Source organism: Peromyscus eremicus, chromosome 4 (assembly GCF_949786415.1).
Source record: "Peromyscus eremicus chromosome 4, PerEre_H2_v1, whole genome shotgun sequence".
Lineage (NCBI taxonomy): Eukaryota > Metazoa > Chordata > Mammalia > Rodentia > Cricetidae > Peromyscus > Peromyscus eremicus.
The window spans coordinates 139,222,323-139,247,353 of NC_081419.1; the positions used below are offsets into that span (position 1 = coordinate 139,222,323).

At 51.0% G+C, this 25,031-nt stretch overlaps 1 protein-coding gene across 3 annotated transcripts in view; it reads right to left on the reverse strand.

Annotated features, from left to right (window-relative positions):
- The window catches only part of Zmynd8 (zinc finger MYND-type containing 8), a 102,060-nt gene that overhangs the window by 21,613 nt on the left and 55,416 nt on the right, over positions 1 to 25,031 (reverse strand). For 2 of the 3 annotated variants that reach the window (XM_059261923.1, XM_059261922.1), the window contains exons 11-15: positions 21,202 to 21,683; positions 14,143 to 14,283; positions 8,578 to 8,730; positions 5,597 to 6,106; positions 1,204 to 1,479 (exon numbers count right to left, since the gene is read on the reverse strand). In XM_059261923.1, coding sequence (XP_059117906.1) covers positions 1,204 to 1,479; positions 5,597 to 6,106; positions 8,578 to 8,730; positions 14,143 to 14,283; positions 21,202 to 21,683 — 1,562 coding nt within the window. Of the gene's footprint in view, positions 1 to 1,044; positions 1,480 to 5,596; positions 6,107 to 8,577; positions 8,731 to 14,142; positions 14,284 to 21,201; positions 21,684 to 25,031 lie in introns of all 3 variants that reach the window. The other variant, XM_059261921.1, reaches the window with a different exon arrangement.

Genomic DNA, 25,031 nt, shown 5'->3' on the forward strand with positions numbered 1-25,031 from the left:
TGACCTGTCCAGTTCTTCAGGCCCTCTCCCTGCAGGTGTCCCTGGGACGGGCCTCACACCAGCTCTGTGGCATTTCCTCACTGGGGCGAGCTTTGATGGAGGGAGCATTGGAGAAAGGGTGGATGTGGAGGAAGCTCCGTTCCCCCACGGCACCAGGCCCAGATTACTGCTCCCGAATCTGGGTACACTGATGCCGTCCAGACCCACAATTGGGCTAAGCCCATCAGCTGTAGGACAGGCCTCCAGCATTGAGGGTAGAGTTGTGTAGCTACACTGCATGGTCGCAATGTGGCTGCCTCATCTTCTACATGGAACGGAGCACTAGTTTTTAAAGGAACATCACCTACCACTCCTCATACTCTATAAACTTTCACTCATGCTCTCAAGGCGTATTACACAGATCTATTCATTGCAGCATGCTAACAGGAGGGGAAAAACTGAAAGCACTCTAAATGTCCACTAGCAGGGGAATGTTTTAAATAAATTAGGAAATACTACGCAGCAGTCCAAAAGAATAAGACACAGACAGACCTCTAAAACATGCTGATGGGTGGGAGGAAAAAAAAAAAATCAAGAATGGTACCATTTTTGTGTAAAAAAAAAAAAAAGAGAAAAAAGAAAAAAAAGTAATATTTTTATGGTATAATAGTATATGGTATAAAAACATATATATGCATGCACTGGGAAAGGCTTTTCACAACAATTACTCATAATTGTCACAGAAGGGTGAACAATGACATGGACAGTGAATAGGCCCACATTTAACATTCAAAGTTCTACAAACGTATTCTGTCCCTTCTGTAAGGAGGGGACTTGTGTATCATTTATAAAATGAAAAAAAAAATCACAAATAAAACAAAAAATTCAAGTGAATAGTAAATAGCAAGCCAGTTTTTTTAAAAAATAACACCATATGGGATGGGTAAGGCCCGCAATGACCATGACACACACAGGAATGGGGGGAAAAATTAAACAGGGGTGGCTTGTCTCCTGTTGATGTGGCAAAAAGGGTGTGGGCGCCACAGAGAACAGAGGGGCAGGTACCTTTCACAGCCTGTCTGGTCTGATATCTTGTCCCCTGGGAAGAGAGAGGCTGCTGCTGCTGCTGCTGCTGCTGCTGCTGCTGCTGCTGTTGCTGCTGCTGCTGCTGCTGACGCTGTATCTTCTGCATGTGCCACTTTTGGGAGGACGTTTGAAACTTACTTGATGAGTTCCACACGACCCGCTGCACGGCTGGAGCAGTCTCCTTCGGTAAGAGCAGCCTCTGCTTCTTCACCGGGCTTCCGGCGGCGGCGGCGGCGGCGGCGGCGGCGGCGGCGGCGGTGGCCGGTGCTGTGACCGTGACGGCAGACATCGTGCTGGTGGTGGCGGCCACGGTGACCCCCGCCGCGGGTGCTTGGGTGGCTGAGCGGGTGAGCACCGGCGTCTCTGGGGGAGACTGGTTGCCAGCCACGGTAGACGGTGGCGGTTTTCCTATAGCTACAGCCAGACCGGCATGGAAACAAGCAGAAGCTGGGTTGGACTCATGAGCAGAGACTTCAGACCCCTGGCCAGTTCTGGGTCAAACCCAGCAGAGACAGACCGCTCAAGGAATTCAGAATGGCCTGGAGGCCCAAGGACATGCACAGCCTCTGTCACAGCTGAGTTATGCCTTACTGAGAGCAAGCTCACACCCCACCTCACATCACTGCAAGACTTCTAGAAGCAAAGAGAGCAAGACCCACCCCCTGTGGAGCAGCCATAACCGGTGGCACAGCTGGGGATGATGGGGACCAGTCCAGGAGCTGGCCCTACAGAGAGGGGAGAAACCCTTGGGCTAGAAAGCCAACAGGGTGTGGACTCCAAGACTAGATGACCCTGCTCTGATTGTCCAGGGTATACCGAAGTCTCTGGGAGGGGCTGCCTAGACATTTAACAAAGGAATTCAGCCCCAGGCCTGAGAACCTTCCCCCAACATACTCAACCTGGACTTCCTGCCCTTCAAATAGCCCAACATCAGCTTGCATTCTAGGTGTTTCTGCCATGGCCCTTCGTGGATAGCACACAATACCAGATTTCCTATCATGTAATAGTCAAGTTTAAGTCTTTTTTTTTTTTTTTTTTGGGGGGGGGGTTGAGACAGGGTTTCTCCGAGTAGTTTTGGTGCCTGGATCTCGCTCTGTAGACTAAGCTGGCCTTGATCTCCCTGGCTCTGCCTTCTGAGTGCAGGGATTAAAGGCGTGCGCCACCACCACCCAGCCTAAATTTTTTTTTTTTAAAGAGTTGTTTTAAAAGCATTATGCCAAGGGCTGAGTGGGGCACTAACCAAGGGGGTGATGGCAGCTTGCACTATACCCCACCCAGGGTGCTGAGAAAACACACACCAAACACGGGTACAAGGGGGCTTTGCCATCATGGACCACACTCCTTGGCATTTCATGAAGCTTGCCCTTTTAGATTCAGATCACCCAGAAAAACACATAGGTTATTCCCGACAGGATTCTGGGCCAGCTTTCGGTTACAGGATGTCATGGAAGGGAAGAGCTGCTGCCCCTCTGAGGTGACAGTTTCCTGTCTAGTGAGCACCCTGCTCCTCTGGAGACCAGCATTCAGTGAGGCTGGTGAGGAAACTGCAGGGAGGCAGAGCTGGCTGGTCCTCTTGGCTGGTCAGACGGACACTAGACACAGCTCGTCTGTCCTAGGGCCAGAAGCAGCTCTAAATCGGCCATTCCACCAGCAAGACAGCTGTGGTGTCCAGCAAGGGTTCTAACCTGAACGGTTTTGGGGACTCGGGCTTCAGCCAGTGGCATACATGTCATTATCACTGCTGACTGACTAGCTAGCCTGGCCACTTTTAGGGGCTCAAAAAGGTCAGTTCCTCTCTTCTGACTGGTTTTCTGATGTGCATGGACTTGGTGGTGATCTTTACCCAAAGGCAAACTAGCAGAGAGAGACAAGTGTGCTGGCAGCATTTCCTCAGGCTATGGGTTGGGATTACCAAGGGTGTGGGGGAAATTTCTTCAATGGGACAAATTCCAGAAATGTCTTCAATGGTTTCTTCAATGGGGAGAATTCCGGTGTTTGGGGTGGGGTATTTGCAAAGCTCTGGCAAATTCATTCGTCCTACAGAATCCAGACTATAAAACCAATCACTGTAAAGAAACGCAAATTGCCTACAAGCCCCATTAAATTAATAAGCCAGGGGTCAGAGTTTTGCATTTCTAAGAACTAACTAACAGCCCTTTGAGGATGGAAATGCCCACAGTGATGGGTAGTCAGGAAGTCCCCTGGGTGGAAAGGCTGTGTCTGCATCTTCAATTAGCACTGAATTCTGGGCTGAAGCGTGGCCGCACTCCAAAGCCCTTCACTTCAGGACAGACCAGAGGGAACATGGCTGTAGACACGTTAGCAGTGCCACCTCTCAGAAAGAGGATCCACGATCCATCCATCCATCCATCCATCCATCCATCCATCCATCCATCCATCCATCCATCCATCGCGGGGACTCCGGTTTATAAAAGTAAGTTTGACTCAAGCCTTGGAAAGCTGCTCTGATTGTGTTGTGCTCTAGAACCATCTTTAACTCAACCTTCTGCCATCCAGTAAGGGTTTTCTGGGTCTACAGAAGTTTCCTTCAGACACCAAAACCAGGAATAGCTCTGCTAGACGGCTTCTGATTTTTTAAAAGCATGGACTCAACAGAGGAGGAACTAAGCTTTCCTTCTCGTTTTCACTGCTAGGAAGCTCACAACCAAAAGGAAACTCTTGTTCATGTCTCCCCCAAAGTTGGGATAGCGTGTTTTGTTTGAGACAGGGTCTGATGTAGCCGAGGGTGGCCTTGAACTCCTTAAGTCTCCTGCCTCTACCTCCAAGTGCTGGGATTAAAACTTTTCACCATAGCTACCTTAGTACATATTTGTATATAAAACTTTTCCTCAAAGCCAAGGCAGAAGGCAAGTCAATCAAAAGATGTGCTTCAGAGGCTGGCAAGGTGACCCAGCAGGTTAAGAAAATTGCCACCATGAATAATGGCATGAGTTGTCCTTTGAACCACACATATACATACGTAAGAACATGCACACACACACACACACACACACACACACACACACACACACACAGAGCCTGTTTCAGAAGGAATGGGAGATTCTAAGTGTCACAATCCTCATATGGAGGAAAAGTTTCACCTACTGAGCAGTAAAAGGTATGCTCTCTACCTCCTCTCCACCCCAGACAGACTTCTGAGGCCTTCAACAGGCCTAAGCAACAATTCTGCCCTCTCCACCTCACCCCTCCCCATCACAGGTATCTCATTCCCTTCTCCTTGGTCACAGAAATCTGTCTCTATTAAGAGCCGAGGTTCCAGACTACCCAGCTGGGTACCCCACAGAGAAAAGGTTCTCAAGGCACAGCAAGACGGCTAGGACTTCTAGCCCCGCCACAGGGCTAGAAGACTGGGGGGGGTGGGGGGGCACAGATTCATACCTTCCCCCTGGGTTACGATGAGAAATTGGCTCCTGTCAGAAATCAAGCCTACTCCAAACTGACACCTAGCTGTCCCTCACCGAGTACACCCAGCTTGACGGCCACCCTAAGTGATGTTATTCCTGGGTGTCCTCTGGCCACCCACCTGCTCAGTCAGAAACTTGGCTCTTACTCAGCCCCTTCTGGGGAGGTTGCCAGAATGGCCACTGCACAGGGTGCCGGCCTACGCTGCTCATCACAACAGCAACAAGCCTGAGGATTCAGGGGGTCCTCAGGCCGCAAGGGTTTGTCCACTAGGGAAAAGACATGTTTGATGGGCGAGTGTTGCTGCCATCTAGTGGCTAAAGGCCAGAGTTGCACCTAGAGCACTTCCACTACAAGGGACAAAGAATTCCAGAGAATTCCAGCGTCCTGGTACATTCGTGCCCAGTGTGCTGACTGGGGACTCTTTCGTTCTCTAATGCTCCAAGAAGTCTTGGGCCACCCTAGTACCACAACCCCTAATGAATTCCTCTCCTAGTAAGAAAATACATCTACCCATGCAGGGCATGAGGAGGAGAAACCGAATCTAGATCTTTCTACTGAGAGAGCCCTTGACCCCTGAGCCCCACCCAACTGTCTGAACGTTAAAAAGCAGTTAGCTAGAGGGGCACAGAGCTGAGTGGGGAGAGTGCTTGCCTGGTTATAAGGCCATGGGTTCAATCACCAGCACCCATAAATCCAGTGTAATGGTAAATGCCTATAATCCTGTCACATGGAAGGTGGAGGCAGGAGGATCCAAAGTCGAGGTCAAGCTCAAGATCATCCTTGGCCATAGAATTCAAGGACAAACAGAACTATATAAAACCTTAAGCAAGCAGACCTAAGACTATAACAAACTTCACAAGAAGTGGCTAGATTGACTGTGGGACTTATCTTTCTCTGTGTTGAGGATCACTCAGGCCCATGTGCAGGTCATGGCTCCAGGTGGGTGTACCGGCTGGGGACCGAGACCCTCCCCGTCACACTGGGCTTCACAACCACACACACTCAAAGTGTAATAGCTCAGTGGTAGAGCACTTGCCTACCACACACACAAGGTCCTGAGTGTGACCGAGCAACAGTCCAAAGCTGCAGGCTGTATGCGACTTACCATCCTGCTTAGGTGATGGCACCTTGGGCTCCTTCTTGTTTTTGCGACCCTCCCGCCCAGAAGGATCTTCTCCTAAGTCTATGACAAGTTCACTCTCTGAATCAGAGTCCAAGCCCAAATGCACTGTGGGAGAATCCGTCTCATCTTTTCCCTTGAGTTTGTCCTTTGTAGGGTGAGGCGACGGCTTGGCTTTCTCCACGGAGTCCTTCTCGGGCTCAGGGCTGGCCTTGTCCTTGGCGGGGGCAGGGTCTGCCTTCTCGCCAGCCGGAGAGTTGCTTTTCGTCTCTTCCTTCACCTCCACCGGGTTTGCGGGCTTGGGCTTTTTTTTAACGGCGGGGGCCTCTTTGTCCACCCGACTCCCCTCTTTGTCTTCGGGGTCCTCCGGCTCATTCTTGGGCTTCTGTTCCTCATCGCTGACATACTCACTGTCGCTGCTCTCCGACTTTTCGGAATCCTCCGAATCGCTGTGCTCCACGGCTGTGTAAACATCCTCCGAGATCTCATTTATGCCTAAGAGCAAAAAGGAAGCACAGCTTAGCCATGCAAGAAAGACGGAGGGAAACACGCTCATCTTTCAAGAGGCATCATCATCGTGGTGGGGGACAGCAAGGAAGAGGACTTGGGGGTGATCAAGGTTCAAAGAAAACAGGGGAGGACCTACGGACTGCCAGGTTTATGCTAAGACTGCAACGCTGACTGATGGGGCCATTAAAACAAGGGCCCAGAGGAGCCAAGGGTCTATGCACAAGGAAAATCAACCGAGAACCCAACAAGAAGCCTGGGCTCCTGACTCAACACCCCTCCCAACTGTGAACAGGCAAGCTTCTGCCTGTGTCTAGGGCTCCAGAAGGCCTTAGCATGGCGGCCATTGCTCAGCCCTGTGCACATCTACCCTCACACTTCCCATCTGGGCAGCACTGGCTTACCTGTGTGCGTTGCCTTTTCACCTTTTTTTAAAAAATGAGAATTCTCTACCCAAGTTACGAGTAAAGAATCTTTGCATAGGCCTCAAGGTGGTAGGAACCAGCCTCCATGGGATGCTGCTCTGGCAGCAGCAAGCAGCAGACTGGCAAAGGCAGAATCTGCTGCACCCCGTAGGTGGGGGCAGGTCTCCAGACAACCTGTGCCCAGCCTTCCAGCTGGCTCCATGTGCTGCTGCAGAACCCCAAGTGCTCATGTGAATGCAACGGCCTTCCACTCACAAAGGGGGCAAGAGGAAACCACACCCGCGTACGTCCATCAACGGACACAGAACAGTGGCAGGTGTCACACACACATGATGTATGCTCCCAGCTCAGGCAGCAGGTAAATCATAACAAAAACCCAAAAGAATGAAAACCCAACTAATTCTCCATACCACCTTCACTCCGGTGCAATGGCCTGGTTGTCTCTGCCATGATCTGGACACATCAAAGAAAATCTCAGGAAGGACAAGAGCCCGTGCAGAGCCAAGACACACAGGTCAGCAGAATTGCTGGGGAATGGTAGCTGCCTCCCCCAGCGTCCAACAACCACCCAAACATGAGGTCTGGAATGATAGTGCAGTCAGAGGCATGTGCTACTGGTGGGCAAGCACAGGGACAGAAGATGGGATCTTGAGCAAATGATCCGCTCTTAGGCCTGAGTTTTCTTCTGTTAAAATGGAGCTGAGGATTATTATACAACTCCCAGAATAATACAGACACAGGGCTCAGCAGAGCGTAGTGGGTCCAGGAGGGGGCTGGTAAATGAAGTAGGAAAACTCTTACTCACAGTAATAGAGCATTATGGAAGGATGCAAGAGACATCAAAATGGCTGACCTCAGCCTGCCACTCAGTGTCCTAACGGGGCAGGGACCCTAACAAGGAGAGCCATGGTGCTGGCAGCAGACACCTTAACAGGGACCCTTGTGCCATGTCACTATTGAAACAATGGTCATTTCCCCAGCAACTCATGAAGAGAAGGCCAATGCCTGGTACCAACCAGAGGCACTTGTCTGTGGGAGAGGGATTTCACACTGTTCTGACATGTCAGCGCATCTCACAAGAGCTGAGACAATGATGGGTCACTGGCAACCAGGACCATATCTTGATCAGAATTGCTTAGATATGCAAACCTCCTATCAGGACCCCTTTATTTCTTCCTCTTCCTGATGCAGTCACAGTAATTTTTCATTATTACCCATTTCTTAATTGACCCGTGGAAGACAGTGGCCAAGACTCTCAGAGTCAGAGCTTTGAGCCTAAAAAGCCTAGAACTTGACGATATCCTTGGTCATCCCCAGAAAACCCCTAATTACAACTCCCTTCTCACTTAAGGATCCAGGGCACCCACTGACACTAAAGACCTCACCTCAGGATGACCCTTGCTCCTGGGGTCCTACTATCCATCACTTCTTCCTCAGTCTCCCTGGATTAATTTACTACCTCAACCAGTATTCCAGAACATATGCCATGTGGATAAAAACCAGCTTCCACGGAGAAGGCATATTCCTGTAAGATGGTCACTATTTAGAGGCTTCCACAGAGGCTAGGACCCACCACCCAAGGTCCCCTCTTTCCTTGGGCCAAGAAAGAAATAAAGGAGGCCAGCCAACAGAAAAGAAATGAGAGAGAGACTTCCAGAAGGGGGTGGTAGGGCAGGTAGGTGGCGACACCTGCAGGGGAGGTTTGGGCTGTTTAAGACCCATTCAAGAACAATGCTGTGACATCATTGGGTTTGGAGAGAAGCCAGGCAGACTTGGAACACTGGTACTTTTACATTTGCACCTGAAGTTCTCAGGCTACCTCAGCCAGAGAATACCCTCCGCTAAATTCAAAAGGCCCTGCTGGAAAACGGACTAGCGAATCTGAAATAATTCCGGAGTAGAAATGCAGCGCATTCTAACTAGCCGAACAGACGGAGGTCAAGGCAGCTGGTGAGATCAGGGCCAGCCACGCCTTCTTCTCTGCAGGCGCGTCTCCAGAACGGTCCCCACGGCGCAGGCAGGCAGGGCACGCACCTAGTTGTGCTTTGCAACTCTCTATGGTCTTGTCCAGGTTGAGCTGGAAGCGGCTTCGAATCTGCCGCTTGGGAGAGATGAGAGGGACGGGGGCTGACTGCTGCTGGACCGACTCGCTCAGCTCCTTCAGGTCCATCTCGGCTTTGCTCCGATCTGGAAGACACCACCACATCCTCGTCAGAACAGGCACGAGGGGGCCAGCAACCACCACCCACCACTCAGGTGAGCGGGATGTTAAGCACGTTTTCAATCATCCAACCACAACAGACTATCCAGCTGCCCAGAGACCAGGGTAACAGGAAACACATGGCCGGCTTACTTCCCCCACAGAACAATTGACTGGGTATAGAAAATGCCTATCCCAGCTGGAGATAACATTTGTGGAGCTCAGCTGCATTGAGAAAGCTGCTAATAATCTATCCAACCTCAAACAATAGGGGAACACCGGCCTGGCCAGGGTATGGAGACAGCTGCCCTCTAGCAAGAGGCATGGCACCCCCAGAGGCCACCGTGAGCATGGATCCCTGGGTCTTTCATTCCCAGGCCAGCCTGGCTGAGGCTTGAACAACAAAGAGGAATTAGGGGACGTGTCCTTTCTAGCTTGGTTGCTAGCACCCAGGGCAGGCGGGGAGAGGCAGAGGATGACTCCTGTGGTACTGACCTGGGCCCAAAGGTCTTCTCAAGTAAGAACCCGAGTTCCTCGGCCTGACACTCAGCTCTCAAGTGCCCTGGCTACCTCTGCCAAGGGCTGGCTGTACGACCAGCTAGACCAGATTTCTAAGGGCCGGTGAGTTCACTGAATTGTTTCCTCCTCTGCTCAGTGTCCCAACACCACGGAAGAGGAGAGGAGGAAAGGAAGGTGGCCGTGGAGGCCCAGAACGGAGGGGAGATCTGCAGGTGGAGCTAGCTGTCATTCAGGTGGCCTGCTCCCCACAACATCCCCTCCAGCTGATTCCAAACGTGGGTCAGAATCCTATCAGGGACAGAGACGCCACTTCTGAGCCAGCTCCCTGGATCTGGGTTCCCGCCTCCATGCTACCACAGGGTAGCGCAGGGTCTTCACTGCTATTACAGAGGTCATCCAGAAGTGACCTGAGAGCTGGACAGGAAGAGCTGTCAAGGCTTTCCACCTCTTTGGTTCTTCCCACGGCACAGCATTCTCTAACACCAAACAGCTCCCAAAAGCCCCTGCCAACCCACACACAGACAGAGGCGCCAAACAGCCCCAGCTCCTGTATCACCACAATGTCGGCCCCACTGGGAGAAGATGCCCCCAAACACAAGAGACCACACACACACACACACACACACACACACACACACACACACACACATGCACTTCCCTTCCTGAAGGAAGGGAAGGAATGTTCATAGCAAGTGGAGACAGACACGACCTCTGTAAGAAAGACAAGCGGCCCCAATGGTCTATGAGGGCACACCTGTTCTTGTGTGCATCCAGGATCAGCTGGAATAGTCTGGAAGGGATTTGGAAGGAGCAAGTCCCACCTGCAGGTCCCCCCTTGCTTTCTGGCCCTAGCATCCATCTCTATGGCCTCCTCTGCACGTGTTCCCACGAGCACACGGGCATGCTTCGGGGGCGTTCAGGGATGGGGAGGGAGTGCTTGTTTAAGTGGACCAGAGGACAAAGTGGAAACTATTCCCCATACCCACCTTTGTCTCCAAGCATCTGAAGCATTGCCTCAGGTGGCTTGGAGGGCGGGCACTCGGGGCGCTGAAGGTGGGACCCAAATATCAGACCTGTCCTCTCTGTGAGTAAAGGAAACACAGTTTGCCTTAACTGCTGTGAGCCCATGTCACAGGCAAGGAGACAGAGCTGGCCTGACATGTAAATAAATGCACGTGTCTGTGAGTAGACATTCTCCTTAACTTTACCCTGAAGCACGTGGATTGCCACGAGTTCAAGACCAGCCTGACCTACATAGCAAACAGGGCAGCCTGGGCTACTGTGTATTCCCATGTCTCAGAGACTAAACTCTGTAATACTATAATCCAAAGTCATCCCTCATTTTACAAAATTAGGCTTCTCTGGCCAACAACCTATTATTCTGTTTATCCAAACTATTTTTATTCATCTCCATGCATGAGGGCTGGGATCAGGTCTAAGAACAGACTTCTGGGGACTTAAGCCAAACATAATCTGTCCTGGAGTGCTGGCTAGATTTGGACTCTCCACTCCTCTGTGGGGAGAAAGCGGCAAGCAGTCTCTTATCTCAGGGACATCTACCCCTGCCCTTCTCCGCCGGGAGCGACTCCAGCCCAGCTCCCCGCCCGCTGCCAGCGTTTTGAACATTTCAGCTGACATAAAGACAGCCCCAGCTATAAATGGAAACCGGGGAGGAAAAATAGCCATGCTCGAGACAGAAAGGCACACTCCTCCTTTCTGCAAGGGAGCACGAAGCCAAGCAACTTCACAGGGCAATCTGGCAACCGTCTCCAAATGTCAAGGCCATGAGGCCTCTGGCCCTTCCTTCATTTCCCTGGTTTGCCCTCCCACGCAGGCAGAAATGTCTTCATTTTCCGTATCAACGGACAACAACCTCGTGTCCACAAGTAAGGATGGAGGCTCCAGATTACCCACAAATGGGATTAGGGTAAACACAAATGCTAACACAGTAGGCACAGACTCCTATGTTAGCATCAACAGACAACCTTTCTAAGAAAAGGAAACCGGGGGTACAGGCAGGGAGCCATGGTATACCAGAGGTACAGGCAAGGAGTCGTGGTGTACCAGGGGTACAGGCAGGGAGTCGTGGTGTACCAGGGGTACAGGCAGGGAGCCGTGGTGTACCAGAGGTACAGGCAGGGAGCCGTGGTGTACCAGAGGTACAGGCAGGGAGTCGTGGTGTACCAGGGGTACAGGCAGGGAGCCGTGGTGTACCAGGGGTACAGGCAGGGAGTCGTGGTGTACCGGGGATAAAACTCAGAACCAAAGGTATAGACACATACAGGAGATGAAAAGCAGGTGACAGTGTCACCTAGGGGACAGAACAGGACGGGTGCCAGCAGAACTACAACAATGCTCTTCCCAAGGCTGTCAGCAGCATCACCAGAGGACAAGGACACACACGGCATTTCAAGAGTGCCAACCTGCCGCGCTGCTAATTCCCTCAGACACAAGAACAAGCAGGAGTCTAGAAGCAGGATGGTCACAAGTTCAAGGCCTGCCTTGGTATAGTGAGTTCCAGGTCAGGCTGAGCTATATGACAACCTGCCTCCAAAAAAACAGACCCAGAGAGAGAGCCCAACAGTGAAAGGCACCTGCCACCAAACCTAACAATCGGCGATCTGGCCCTGGAACCTGAATGGTGAAAGAACAACTCCCAAAGCTGTCCTTTGACCTCCACACAGGCACGAAAAAAATGCATGAGAGGGGGAAGAAAGAGAGAGAGAGAGATGCCGTTAATCCCAGCACTCAAGAGACAGAGGCAAGCAGAGTTCGAGGCCAGCCAAGTCGACATAGTGAGACCCTGCCTCAAAAAGGAAAGGGAAGAGACAGAGAAATAAAACAATCCACTCCAAATACGGAGTCAAACCCAGGCAATTGCTGGTGTGCCTCGCATTTCTAATTTGGCTTTCTCTGTGTGCTGTTTTAAATAGAACCCTGTTTTGTTGGACAATAATCTCACCATCAGCCTCCAGGACTCTGAATCACGTGTCACATGGGCAGACAACTAATGCCGAATCACCCAGCATTCCCCTCTGCCCTCCAGCCTTCCCACCCACACACAGTGCTCTCCTGGGTCCCCAGCAGAACATCTCTCTGTGAGATAAAAATTCCATCCCAGGAACCCATCCATGTACCCAGCATTCTCACCCCCACAGGCTGAGCTGAAACATGTACCCCAGAAGGAGTTATGAGGGAAGACGGGACAGGAATCATGGCTTCTCTGGTGCCACCTTCAAGCCACCCACGGCTACACCCACCCATCAAGCCACACTTCAAAGGCCCACGGTGTCACGAGGATGCCCAGGGGGGCCCCTGGTTTACAGAAGGAACTGTTCTTGCCAGGCTTGATTGGCAAAGAGGAAATGTCACCGTGAGAACGCTCTGCTCAGTGCTTCTGTTCAGAGCGTGAAGGTGGGAGGCGGCCCCGAGAAAAGAAACCACATTTTCTAAAACAAATGTCCCCAAGATGGCAACTGGCTCCCTTCTGAATCAAGTGAGGGACCGGCTGGTGGTTCTGGGTGGAATCCCAGTAAGGACCTTGACTGTCCAACTCCAGCCAGGCTGCACGTAGGTGATGTGGACGGAAGAGGACTGCCCGGGGGCCTCCAGCCCTGTCACCTTGGGAACCCCAAACCACCTCGTCAGGTCTTTATGCCACCATCTGCAACAGCGCTGCAGGTGGCATGGGCCTGGATGCCAATGCCTCACCCAATGCCTCAGGTGGGCTCCCCCCAGGAAACGTTGCGTCCCACGGTCTCCAGGGCATCACAAACCCCGGGAGATGCTTCCTCTTTGTGCCCCTCTGCCCCGCTCTTCCTTTTACTGACCCCTACCTGCTCCCGTGGCCCAGGGCCCTTGCTCCTTCTGAATACTCTAACCCCAGCTCTCAATCTCAGGACCCAATGGGGCTAGGTCATTCGCTGTGCCAAGGTCCTCGTAAGCACTGGATACTTTGCTGCACCTCCAGCCTCCAACCACAAGGTGGCAGCATTCAATTACTCAGTGAAATAGAAACTACAGGCCCATGTCAGTAAACCTTACAGACCCCAGGAATCTCACCTTGCACCCCGGGATGAATACGCGCCACCCTAGGCTGCATAGAAAATTAACTGAAAGCTAGAAGAACTATGTGGGTATACCCTGTCACTCATACACACACTCTCTACCGAGGTCTGACCTCTAACAGTGCAAAGAAAAAAAGCCAATCGAAAGCCTGTGGGTATAAAAGCCAGAAAATCAGATGAAAATTAACATTTAAAAAAAAAAACAAGGAGTGCCGGGCAGTGGTGGCGCACGCTTTTAATCCCAGCACTCGGGAGGCAGAGCCAGGTGGATCTCTGTGAGCTCAAGGCCAGCCTGGTCTACAGAGTGAGACCCAGGACAGGCACCAAAACTACCCAGAGAGATGGCTCAGGAGTTTAGAGCACTAGCTGTGTTAACAGATCCTGGTTCGGTTCCCAGCACTGACATGGCGACTTACAGGCATCTGTAACTCTGGTTTCAGAGGATCTGATGGCTTCTGGCCTCCACAGGCACTAGGCAAGCACACTCATACTCACAGTAAATAGGGGAATTAAAGAAACTATCAGAATACCCATCCAGAAATGGTAAGACTCATGAAACTTGCTTCAGTCACACAGGAGGAAGCTGGTTTATGTGGATCACATGTAAGGACAGGCCCAGGATAATTTGTGAGAAAACACCTTTGCATGCCAACAAGCCTCAGAAAAACAAGCTTTCCCCGGTTCCTTCCTCTGGCACACCCCTCACCTCCATTCACCAAAGCTCTTACATTGTCAATGGCCAGAAACCACTCACAAAAGGACGTGCAGACGCAGTCACTGTCACCACACACACACTTCTAAAACACCACTGACCCAGGTTGAGGTTCAGGATGCTCCCAGTGGTGGAGGTCTTGTCTGTCTTCGTCATGATGGGTGTTGGTGCTTGCGGAGAGAAAGGCTTCGGACTGCCAGACAGACTCCCTGCTTGCCCCGTCTTTGTGGAGGCTGGGGAAGCTGGAAAAGCATGTCACAGTTAGAAGCCCGCTTTACAAATCAGTAAACCAGCAAACCTCACAGGTTCGGGATTGAGGACAGGAGAGAAGGCACGGGGTGTTCTTCAAGGGCATCTCAGTGTCCTGAATGGGATCCAGTAGGGAGAATAGCCATGAACTCAGTAAAGGGCTGTCACCAAATAAGAGGGCAGCTGGGCCGGGCAGCCTATCCAACACAAAGCTCTAAGACAAATGGCTGAGCTGCCACTGAAACTGCCCTGGCCCATTCAGGGGTGTAAATCTCAGACAGTGAGAAAACAAACCCCTCCCACACCAAGACCACAGGTAAGGACCAGGCTTGCCAAAGGCATGGCAACCCTTCAAGGGAGTCTCAGGGGCTGCTCGCACAGCCTGCATGTGCCGCTGGCCAGCCCCTACGGAGCTCCAGCCCATGGCTCAAGGTTTCTCAGGCTGTATGAGAGCAAGCTGGGTACCAGATGCAGGGAAGAAGGGAGGTGTTGGCAAATTATCTTCTTCCTTGGTGAGGTTCAAACTCCAACAGGAAGTCAGAGCATGAGCCTCATGTATGAGGCTTTTAAACTTTAAGACGATTTCCTTCACTGGCCGAACAAGCAGGGCAAAGGCCAAACGATCTATAAAGGGGCTAAGAGCTGCCTAAGGACCCACCCAGTCTGGGCTTATTATCCTCACACATCACTTCACACATTTCCAGGACCACCCAGCATGGCTCCTGGGCCCTGAAAAGACAGCAAACTCATCATTGAGGTGAGACGCTATGTTGATCTGGTCCCCACAGGAAGACATGAATGGCCCAAGAAGGTAGGAAGCCAGACACCACTAGAGACTATAAAAATGTAGGCTGAGTGTGGTGTTTCTGTAATCCCAGCAGTGAGGAGGCAGATGCAGGAAGAGCAGGAGTTCAAAGCCACCCAGCCTTGCACAATGAGACCCCATCTGAGGAAGAAGAAAACTCCCGCACTTGGCTGGGTAGGTATAAAGCCAGTTCTGCACATGTGCCTGTGGGTGGGTGGGGGGTACACATGAGTCCAGGTGCCCCCTGAGCCCATAAGGAGTCGGATCCCTCAGAACTGAAGGTGGACGAGGGTTGGGAATCAAACCTCAGCACCCTCAGCAAGTACAGGATGCACTCCTGACCACCAAGCAACCTCTCCAGCCCTACAAAGAGCATGGGAAAGACTCAAAACTAGGGAGACCTGGACTCAATCAGAGGTGGGCATTTAGGGTTCAAATCCCAGCCCCTGCTGATTAACTATGTGACTTCAGGCAAGGTGCCTGTATCTGCAGCTCCCTTGGAGAGAGGAACAGGGACAGCCTGACACAGCGATGAGAGAAGTACCCACACCCATCAGGTTATAGTGAAGACTGAATCTAACCAGCCAATCGCATCTAGGGCACCGGGCCTCCAGGAAGTGTGACATCAGCACTTGCTCTTGGTGTTGACTTCCTATTTCCTTACTAGACTTCGGTTTCTCCATGGAAACCAGTGGTCCTCAATCAGTCATCCCTGCACCATCCTTAGCAGCACACCACAGACAACACATGCAGGTAATTCTAGCTGCCATGACTAGGGATACGGGTTGCTACTGGTACCTAGTTACAGAACCCAGGTGCCACTCCACATCCTGAAAGGGATAGAAAAATCCCCACCGTGAAGAATTACCATCTGGGAGCTAAGGAGTGACTCAGCGGTTAAGACCCGGGTTCCATGACCATCACCCACATGGTGATCACAGCTATTTTTGATTCTAGTTCCAGGGGATCCAACTCTCTTCTGGCCTATGCAGGCAAGCACTAATCCACACATCTATCTCTAACTCCAATTCTGAGGGATCTGACACCCTCTACTGGCTTCCATGGGCAATGCATGCATATGGCGTACTTACGTACCTACATACATGCAAGCAAGATATTCACATGCATAAACATTTTTAAAAATAAACCTTAAACATAAATAAGAAAGAAAGATTTAGCATCTGGTCTCAAATGTCGCTCCTGAGTTGAGAAACCTATGGAGCAAATGTGAGAACCTTCCCGCCTCTGGAGATGGGACTGGAGTAACAGATGATGTCCACTGTCACTTGGCCAGTACTCAACAAACATTAAAAAGTATGTGACAATGAAGTTGTATGAATATGAAATCCATTTTACCATAGGGATTAGCAGACTGCCTGGCCTAGCAACCAGGCTGGCAGCCTTCCTTTCCCTGAGGACTGTTGCTGGGGTAATCACTATTACTTCCACAGTATCGGAACAGAAGTCAGAGTGCTTGTCACATGAAGAAATGAGCCATGTGTACATGGATAAGCACGCTTGTGGGGCAGGACACATGTGTGCACATTTTGTGTACAGATGTGTGGTGGCCAGACTAGTCTTTGATTGTGCCTTAGGTGCTGTCCAGAGTTGGCTTGCTTGCTTGTTTGTTTTTTGAGACAGGGCATCTCATTAGCCTAGAACTCCCCTAAAGCAGGCTAAGCTAGCTGGTGGGAGGCTGAGGGACCCACCCCTGTCTCCTGCCCAGCACTGGGACTACAAGCAGGCATGCACCACCAGGCCTGGCATTCTTACATGGGTTCCAGGCATCAAATCAGGTCCCCATGCTCACAAGACAATCACTTTATTGAGACATCTTGCCAGCCTCAAGTGAGGCATTTTAAAGCACGCATTACCAACAAAATTGTTACTACAAGGATGCTTTAAATAATTCATTTACTGCCGTTTGTGACACTAAAAAGTATCCAGGGACCGTACTGCCCCTGAGCATTAAAGACCCAGGCTTCTCTAGCTGTGTTCTAAGCAAACAAGCAGGTCTAACAGGGCTCTGCTTGGCCCTTCAGGGATGTGATGAGGAGGCCTGAGCAAGAAGGGCAACAGGAACTCAAAGCAACAGAAACCAGCCAAGGCACCACTGCACAGCCTGCAACTGAGCACGCCATGTTTAAAAAGAAAAAAGGGGGGGGCCGGCTACACGGCTCAGTGAATAAAGGTGCTTGCCACCAAGCCTTAGCACCAGAGTTCCCTTCAGTTCCTGGGTGGAACTGAACACATGGAGCACATGATGGAGGAAGACAGACAGACAGACATGCAGGCAAAATACCCAAACAAACAAACAAACAAAATCTTTAATGTTTTTAAAGCCAGCCTGGTCTACACAGCAAGTTCCAGGCCAGTCAGGGTAACAGAGTGAGATCCTGACCCTGTTTCAAAAAAAAATTTTAAAAAATCACATAAATGCAAAGCACGGTGAAGCTGCAGACGGCCCAGAGGATGCCACTCTGCTTGAGAAGAAAATCACAGGTAAAGCCATTGCTTTCTAGTTCTGTATATATATTTCTGTGTACACTTGCCATGGTATGTATCACAATAGAAGCAAGCGAGAGGACACGGACACAAGCATGCACACAAAATGAACCAAGGCTGGATAGTTGGCATTAAATATATATATATAAAATATATATTTGAGGCTTCTGCTGGAGCAGCTATCTGGCCATACTGCATCCACATTTGCACCAAGAGCCAGCTGAGAGGATGCCCCATGCTGCTCTAGTTCAGGGCTTGGGGACCTTCAGGTCAAATGCCACTCATGGACCTGAGTAGCCCTCCCTTAACACAAAACACAAACCAGCAAAGCTAGCATGCACCTCCAACCAAAAGGGCAAACATCTGGGGCCAGCAAGATGGCCCAGCTGGTAAAGGTGTTTGCCCCAAGCCTGATGACCTGAGCTCCTCCTGGGACCTTCGTGGTAGTGAAAATGACTGCAGCAAGATGTCCTCTGACCTCCACCCAGGTGCTGTAGTGGATACCCACGCGCGCATGTGCATACAGACACAGACACAAACACACACACACACACACACACACACAAAGTGTGAATGCCATCTGGGGAGGCATTACACACCAGTGCACATGAACAGAAGTGCAGAGTGGGTCACGATGAGCCAGATCTCTGCTTTTCACTGCCCCCATCACCTGTCAATCACACTCGGCTCCCTTCAGGACCGAAGGGCCTGAAGTTGAACTTAATAGCATGTCGTGTAACTCCTCAGGAGAGCTGGCCACAGGAGGGAGGGGCAACAGTGACTTCAGTATTTGTCATGGACAGCTCTTTATGACAACTACTGATTTCACAATAAGACGGAGTCCATGAGAACACCTTCCCTTCTCCCTGACAGCAGCCCCACCGTGGAATGCCGAGAGCACCAAAGCACCATTAGATGGTAGGGGGTTGCGGGCTCAGGACGGTACCGTGGCACACAGTAACATTTTCACGGGGGTCTTTTGGTAATAGTGGGCAAACACTGATGAATGCCCAAGTGGCCCATATACGGGGGTGGCGTGGGGGTAGAGACCACTTGGTTTGAGGCAGGGGATCCAGGGCGGTGGCCACTACAGGCTCCCTGCCGAGCAGAGGACTGCTTAGAAATCTTTATCTGCTTCTAGGGGTAACAAACACAGGGTAAGATACTTAGTCTCCCAAAGAAAAAAACGGTGTTGAGGCCAGTGAGATGGTGCAGGAGGCAAAGGCACTTGCCACAGAGCCTGACGACCTGAGTTCGATCCCTAATAGCAGAAGCAGAGACCTGACCCATGCAAGCTGCCCCTGACCTTCACATGAAACAAGCACGCCCACTCACATGCACAATAGGCACCCGGGATTTGGATAGCTACTTACATGGTTTTTCTACTTTATACCACGATAAACTTGTCTGGCACTCTGGATGGAGCCCAGCTTGATCTCAACTGTCCCTAACTGTGGGGCATCTAAATGAATATGTACATCCTCCTCCTCCCTCCACCAGCCTCCACCTCTGTCATCTGCTAACAGCAGAGGGCAGGAGGGAGCAGCGGGAGCGAGGAGGCCCGCTTCACGGCCTGGCTGGAGGTTTGCACCTTGACATGAAGGGCTGACAGAGTTCCTTCCAATCCTTGGAGTCTCTAGTGAGGGCTGACAAACCTGGGCCTATGGGCCCAATCTGCCCCTGTCCCTGTGTGGCCAGCTATTTAAGAAGGGTATTTAACACTGGGGGGTGGGGCACAGAAAATTCATAGTTCTTTTTTCCCTATATATGAGTGTTTTGCCTGCATTTATATCTGTACACCACATGCACGCCTGGTGCCCAAGAAGCTCCAAGGGAACATCAGAGCCCTGGAACTGGAGTTACAGATGGTTGTGAGTTGCCATGTGGGTGCGGAGAACTGAACCCGGCTCCTCACCAAGAGCAACCAGTGCTCTTAACCATGGAGCCATCTCTCCAGTCAATTCAATAGTTTTGTGGGTTTTTTTTGTTTTTTGTTTTTTTGAGACAGGGTTTCTCTGTGTAGCTTTGCACCTTTCCTGGAACTCACACTGTAGCCCAGGCTGGCCTCGAACTCACAGAGATCCGCCTGCTTCTGCCTCCCGAGTGCTGGGATTAAAGGCGTGCGTCACCACCGCCCTGCTCCCAATTCAATAGTTCTTAAAGCATACACTTACTTATAGGAATTCAGGCTTCAGTGTTCACCACCCAACACCAATAAAGTTTTATTGAAACTCAGCTACCAATGTCCATAGCTGCAGCCACAACCAAAACACAGAACCTACCCCCAAAATGTCTGCTGTGGGCCCTACACAGGAAGGGGTGCAATCTGTGAGAGCAAAACAATTCTGAATGTCACCCCTTCTTCTTTTTCAGGGTTTTTGTTTTGTTTTTAGTATTTTTGAGACGGGCTCTCATGTAGTCAAACTCCTGATCCCCCTGCCTCTACCTCCCAGAGGCTGGGGCTACCACACAGCATGTGCTGCCACACACCCTGCTTCGTTTTATTTTATATGATCACCTTACAGGATTAGCAAATGTCCCAAGCATAACAGGGTGAGAGAATTGTGTATTTTTTAGGATAGGGACTTTGAAGTCTAAGCTCTCACCTTAAAAAAAAAAAATCTCAATGAACAGGAATTTTGTCACAAAGCTTTATGTCAAAATACCACCCAAGGGAAGACAGACACTAAATTAAACACAACAGGCATTCTGATATTCCTATAAAACAGGAGGGCAAAGGGAGCTTTCCCACGAACACGCTTCACTTTATTATGCACTAACTTCAAGCCAGTTTGTAAAAAGGCAGCTGTGGTGTGGCACCCTTACGATCCCAGCACCTGGAAGACGGAGGCAGGAGGATGAGTCCAAGACCAGCCTGCACCATCTCAGAAAGATAATAAAATTCACAGATATCAAATATGTGGTTCAATTTTGTGAAGAAAAGATTCTACGTGAGTCACCCCTACATTGTACCTGTTCTCAGATGCATGCAGACAGCAGATTAGAAATCACCAGGAAAAATAATTCCATGGCCAACACTGTTCTGGGTACTGTTCCTGTCCTGTTGTGGGTCCTGACTCATTCTGTCCTCAAGAGAGCCAGTGAGGGTTGTCATGGCAAAGGTGGGGATAAGGTATAAAGACATCAAATATGCTGCCCAAAGCCACATGGGCTCTGGGTGGGAAGCCTGGGACTGGAGACCAGCATCATCTCGGAAATGCACTCTAGAGGGTGGAATAATAACTGGGCAGGGAGACCAGTTTCCACTGTGTTTCTCTTAACATCTGAGCTAACCTTAACATGAATGCATCGAAAACTAATAACAACATAATGAGACAAAAGCCCGAGAACACTGCTGTGAACAACTGAGAGACATTGGCCTTGAACCCTGCGGGGGTTCCTGCCCATCTCCACCCCTTTCTAGGAAAGGCCTTTGGGAATACTTGCCTCCTCTCTGGGATCTGGTTACTCATTTACCTAGTCCATCATAGTGCCCCATGATGGCTGGGATGACCTGCTGGCTTGTACCCGTGGGTGTGGCACCTAAGGAACCAGAGGGCACCAAGCAGCCTCCTAACCCACTCTCCCAACTGGGGCTGACCTGTGCTCTTATCAAGGAAGTCCATGGACTCCTCGCTGGCGCTGAAGTGGCTGGATGGGGCCTTCTTCTCAGGGTCCTGCTCCACGTCGGAGCCCGTGTGCACAGAGGAGTTCGTACTGGTCGGGGAGCGTGGCATGTCGGACAGGGAGATCCTGCGGCCTGCGCCCCCACTCAGAAGGGGCTTGCTCAGAAGGATCTTGGGGGATGCTGTCATGTCAAAATTGAGCTTCACCTTCTCCTGCTTGTCTGTCTTGGCAGTGCCGGCGCTGGGATTGCTGGGGTCAAGCAGCATTTGGTACTGGCTATTGGGGGTGTAGGGCGTCCTGAACGGGGAATAATTAAAAACTCCAAACTTCCTCCGTATGTTCTCCACGTAAACTTCCATCTCTTGCATGGCGCTGTTGAAGATACTTTTAGTCTTTTTCACAGAAAAGGGGATTTCTTTAGACATGAGGTAGCAATTATTGATTGGAACCCAGGCTCTAGGAGGGCAAAAGAGAGAGACTGAGTCAGCGTCACTCATTTCCAAGCCTGTTTATTCTTTTAATTTTCTTAATGCAAACCAAATTAGCCTGGCAGGCGCTTGCCAAGATTCTTAAATGTGGGTTCTCCTTTTTAAATCAACGGCTTGTTTTGAATGGTTAATGAATGATCCACTTCACAGAGGTATTAAGGACGGAACACGAACAACAAAATCTAGCCAGGATGTGAAAAGGCTCCACACACTTGGCCATCTTAATCTGTTAGAAACACAATGGAGGCCTTCAAGATGGCTCAGCAGGTGAGGGTGCCGCTGCCAGGCCGCTGCCAAGCCTCAGGCCTGCTCTGGCAAAACCCACGTGACGGAGGGAAGACAGCCGCCCCCTCAAGCTGTCTCTGGCCTCCGCACATGCGCTGTGGCGCTCACATGCACACACACAAAAATGAGTAAATAAATGAGGGGTGAAAACCAAAAATAAATAAAATGACAATCCCTTCAGTTTTCTGCTGTTTCAGAGTAAGAAAAACAGTCAAAGAGTCCTCCATGACACATCTGCAGAGAGCATAGTTCCCGGATCCTGCTCAGCTGCACAGGGACCTCCTTTAGATTGCAATTCCATACGGGACTATTCTTTGCAAGTTTGTCTTCCTAGAAGGAGGTGCAAATTTCAGATTTATTTGAGACAGAATCTCTCTATGTAGTCCAGGTTGGCCTACAACTCAGAATCCTCCTGAGTGCCTCGCCACGCCTGGCAGCATGTGAGGAAATAAACATGGGGAAAACTCTTTATAACACACGGCCTTTGGCTCTGGGGTGGACACTCTCCACCTGCTCCTTCAGGTAGCTGCCATTCTACTCTACTAACCCCACACTCCAGCAAGTTCTGCAGAGACCCTGAAACCAAAAGATCAGTGTTGCTTTTCCAGGCCCAGTAACCCTCACTTCACACACACACACACACACACACACACACACACACACACACACACAGCCACCATGACTGTAGAAAGGACTAAGAACACCCGACCACGATCCTGTGGATTAGGGACAGCAGAGCATCTTGCTAATTGTGTACTCCTGACTCTACAGTCGCAACTTGTCCATAGTGTTTCCATGGAGACCAGGAACTCTAAGGATTCCTGGACCTCAAACTTAAGCAACAGGATGTGATGGGAGCCTGGGCCGGGGGAGAAGATACTTGCTCCTATAAGAGAAGCATTTGCCCACACAGGACTCTGGACCCAGCCCTTCCTGGTCTCCTGGTCTTGGAAGAGCAGCAGTGGGCTTCTCCTACAGCATTTTATACCACGTCAACAGCTGGCAGTGAATTCCCACATCTGAAGAGGAAATGACGCACGAGGAAGGAGGCTGTGCAGAGGCCAAAGTCAGCACAAAGCCTGAACACAAGTGAGAACCCCAAATATGCAGCTGGTCTCAGAGCGCTGGGAGTGAGCAGACCCCTGTGTGTACTTGAGACACCTTGCGGCTGGGACCTGAAGACCCTCACATCTAAGCAGGTGCAACGAGGCTGAACCGAAGTCCAACAGCTGCCAGAAGAGACAGGGCTCTGGGCTGGGTAAGGCAGCGGTGACGGCCACTAGCGTCCCCAGAGCTGTCCCCAGACACTTCCCATCTCGGAGAACAGAGCTCGCAGAAAGCAAACTCTCCAGTCCTGAGACAGCACCAGGGGCTTCCCAGCCAGGGGGGAGGGGCGGCCACAGGCCCGAGGCCTTTGCCCTTGTCCGGGTCATAACTGTCCCCACTCCCCCACCGTTCCCAAGTGCCTTAAGGGGCCTAGGCAAGAATAAGCTCTTTTTCCTTAAAAGGAAATGAGATTTTCCTCAGCACAGAAGGGCTCAGGGAGGAGCCATGACAGCAGTCTCAGAACTGCCCTCCCCTGAGTGACTCTGGCAAGGTATGGCCCTCTCTGGGCCTCAGTTTCTTTACCAGGAAGACAGAAGTGAGAGCAGTAACTTCGAAGAGTAGCGAAGTGCCTGGTGTCTGGGGACAGGGGTGTGTGTCCGCAACCCCAGCCCTCAGGAGGCCAAGGCAGAAGGAACCCAAGTTCAAGGCAGGCCTGGCTACACAGTGAGCCTCGTCAGTCACATAGTAGCACATGACGGCGAACAGGTATTTTTCTTAAGGCCTTGCAATCATTTGGCATAAGAGTTTCTATAATTTTAGATAATGGTACATGTGTCGAAAATCAATCCATTATTTTAAAAGATAAAAAGCATGCCGGGCAGTGGTGGTGCACGCCTTTAATCCCAGCACTCTGGAGGCAGAGGCTCTCTGTGAGCTCCAGGCCAGCCTGGTCTACAGAACAAGTTCCAGGACAGCCCAGCCAGGGCTACTCAGAGAAACCCTGTCTTGAAAAACAACAACAGAAAAAAGATGAAAACCACAGAGACTGGAGTCTTCAGAGCATCTCATGACCTCTGCCAGAGCCTCCACAGGATCCTTCTCCAGCTGATCAATTTGACAATCTGAGTGGGGGGTTCTGGGACGTTTCTTAGTCTGACCTAGCTCACTGTTACATGCCTAGGCTTCAAGTGAAGTGAGTGTTCTAAGAACAGACAAGTATGGCGCCTGCTGTATGCCTCCCATGGGGTCCTATATCATGGCCTCCCCACATCTCAGCAAAGCAGGCTGTGGATAAACCTTCCTGGGTTGGTTGTCTAGGGCTGACTATGGTGGCACATGCCTTTAATCCCTGTGAGTTCAAGGCCAGCCTGGTCTACAGATCGAGTTCCAGGACATCCAGGGCTACACAGAGAAACTGTCTCGAAGAAAGGGAGGGGGGTCCCCTGTCTAAGAACCAAGAATTCATTCCCCTGGGGAGACTCTGCACACCAGTTTTCAGTGATGGCAACACCCTGGGCCTCCAAAGCGTTGGGACCATAGAACTGAGGACTGTGCCCACATCTCTACAGCAGGGCCACCGTGCCCCAAGTGATCCTACCAGGTGAGCACAGCCCCACAGAGGAAACAGAAAACACTGCAGACGCTGAGGAGGATGGAGACCTTGCAAGAGAACAGGAAAGGCCTGGCTCCCGGCCAGCTCCCAGCCAACACCAAGGAATACACTGTCCATGGGAAGCAACAGCCTCAGCAGAGTACAAGCAATGCCTTAGGGCCTGCGTGCCCCCAAGGTCCCCTTCAATGGCAGGCTGGCAAGATGGTCACAGTAGAAGGAGCAGAGCTATGAGCTCTGTGGGCCTGGGACCATTTGGTAAATGGAGACATCCTGCTATGGCACACACTAATGTACACCCCCCTGTAGGTGAATCCACAGCGCTGTCCCACAGAAGAATCTTAAACTATTAAGATATGAACACAAGTGCTCTGT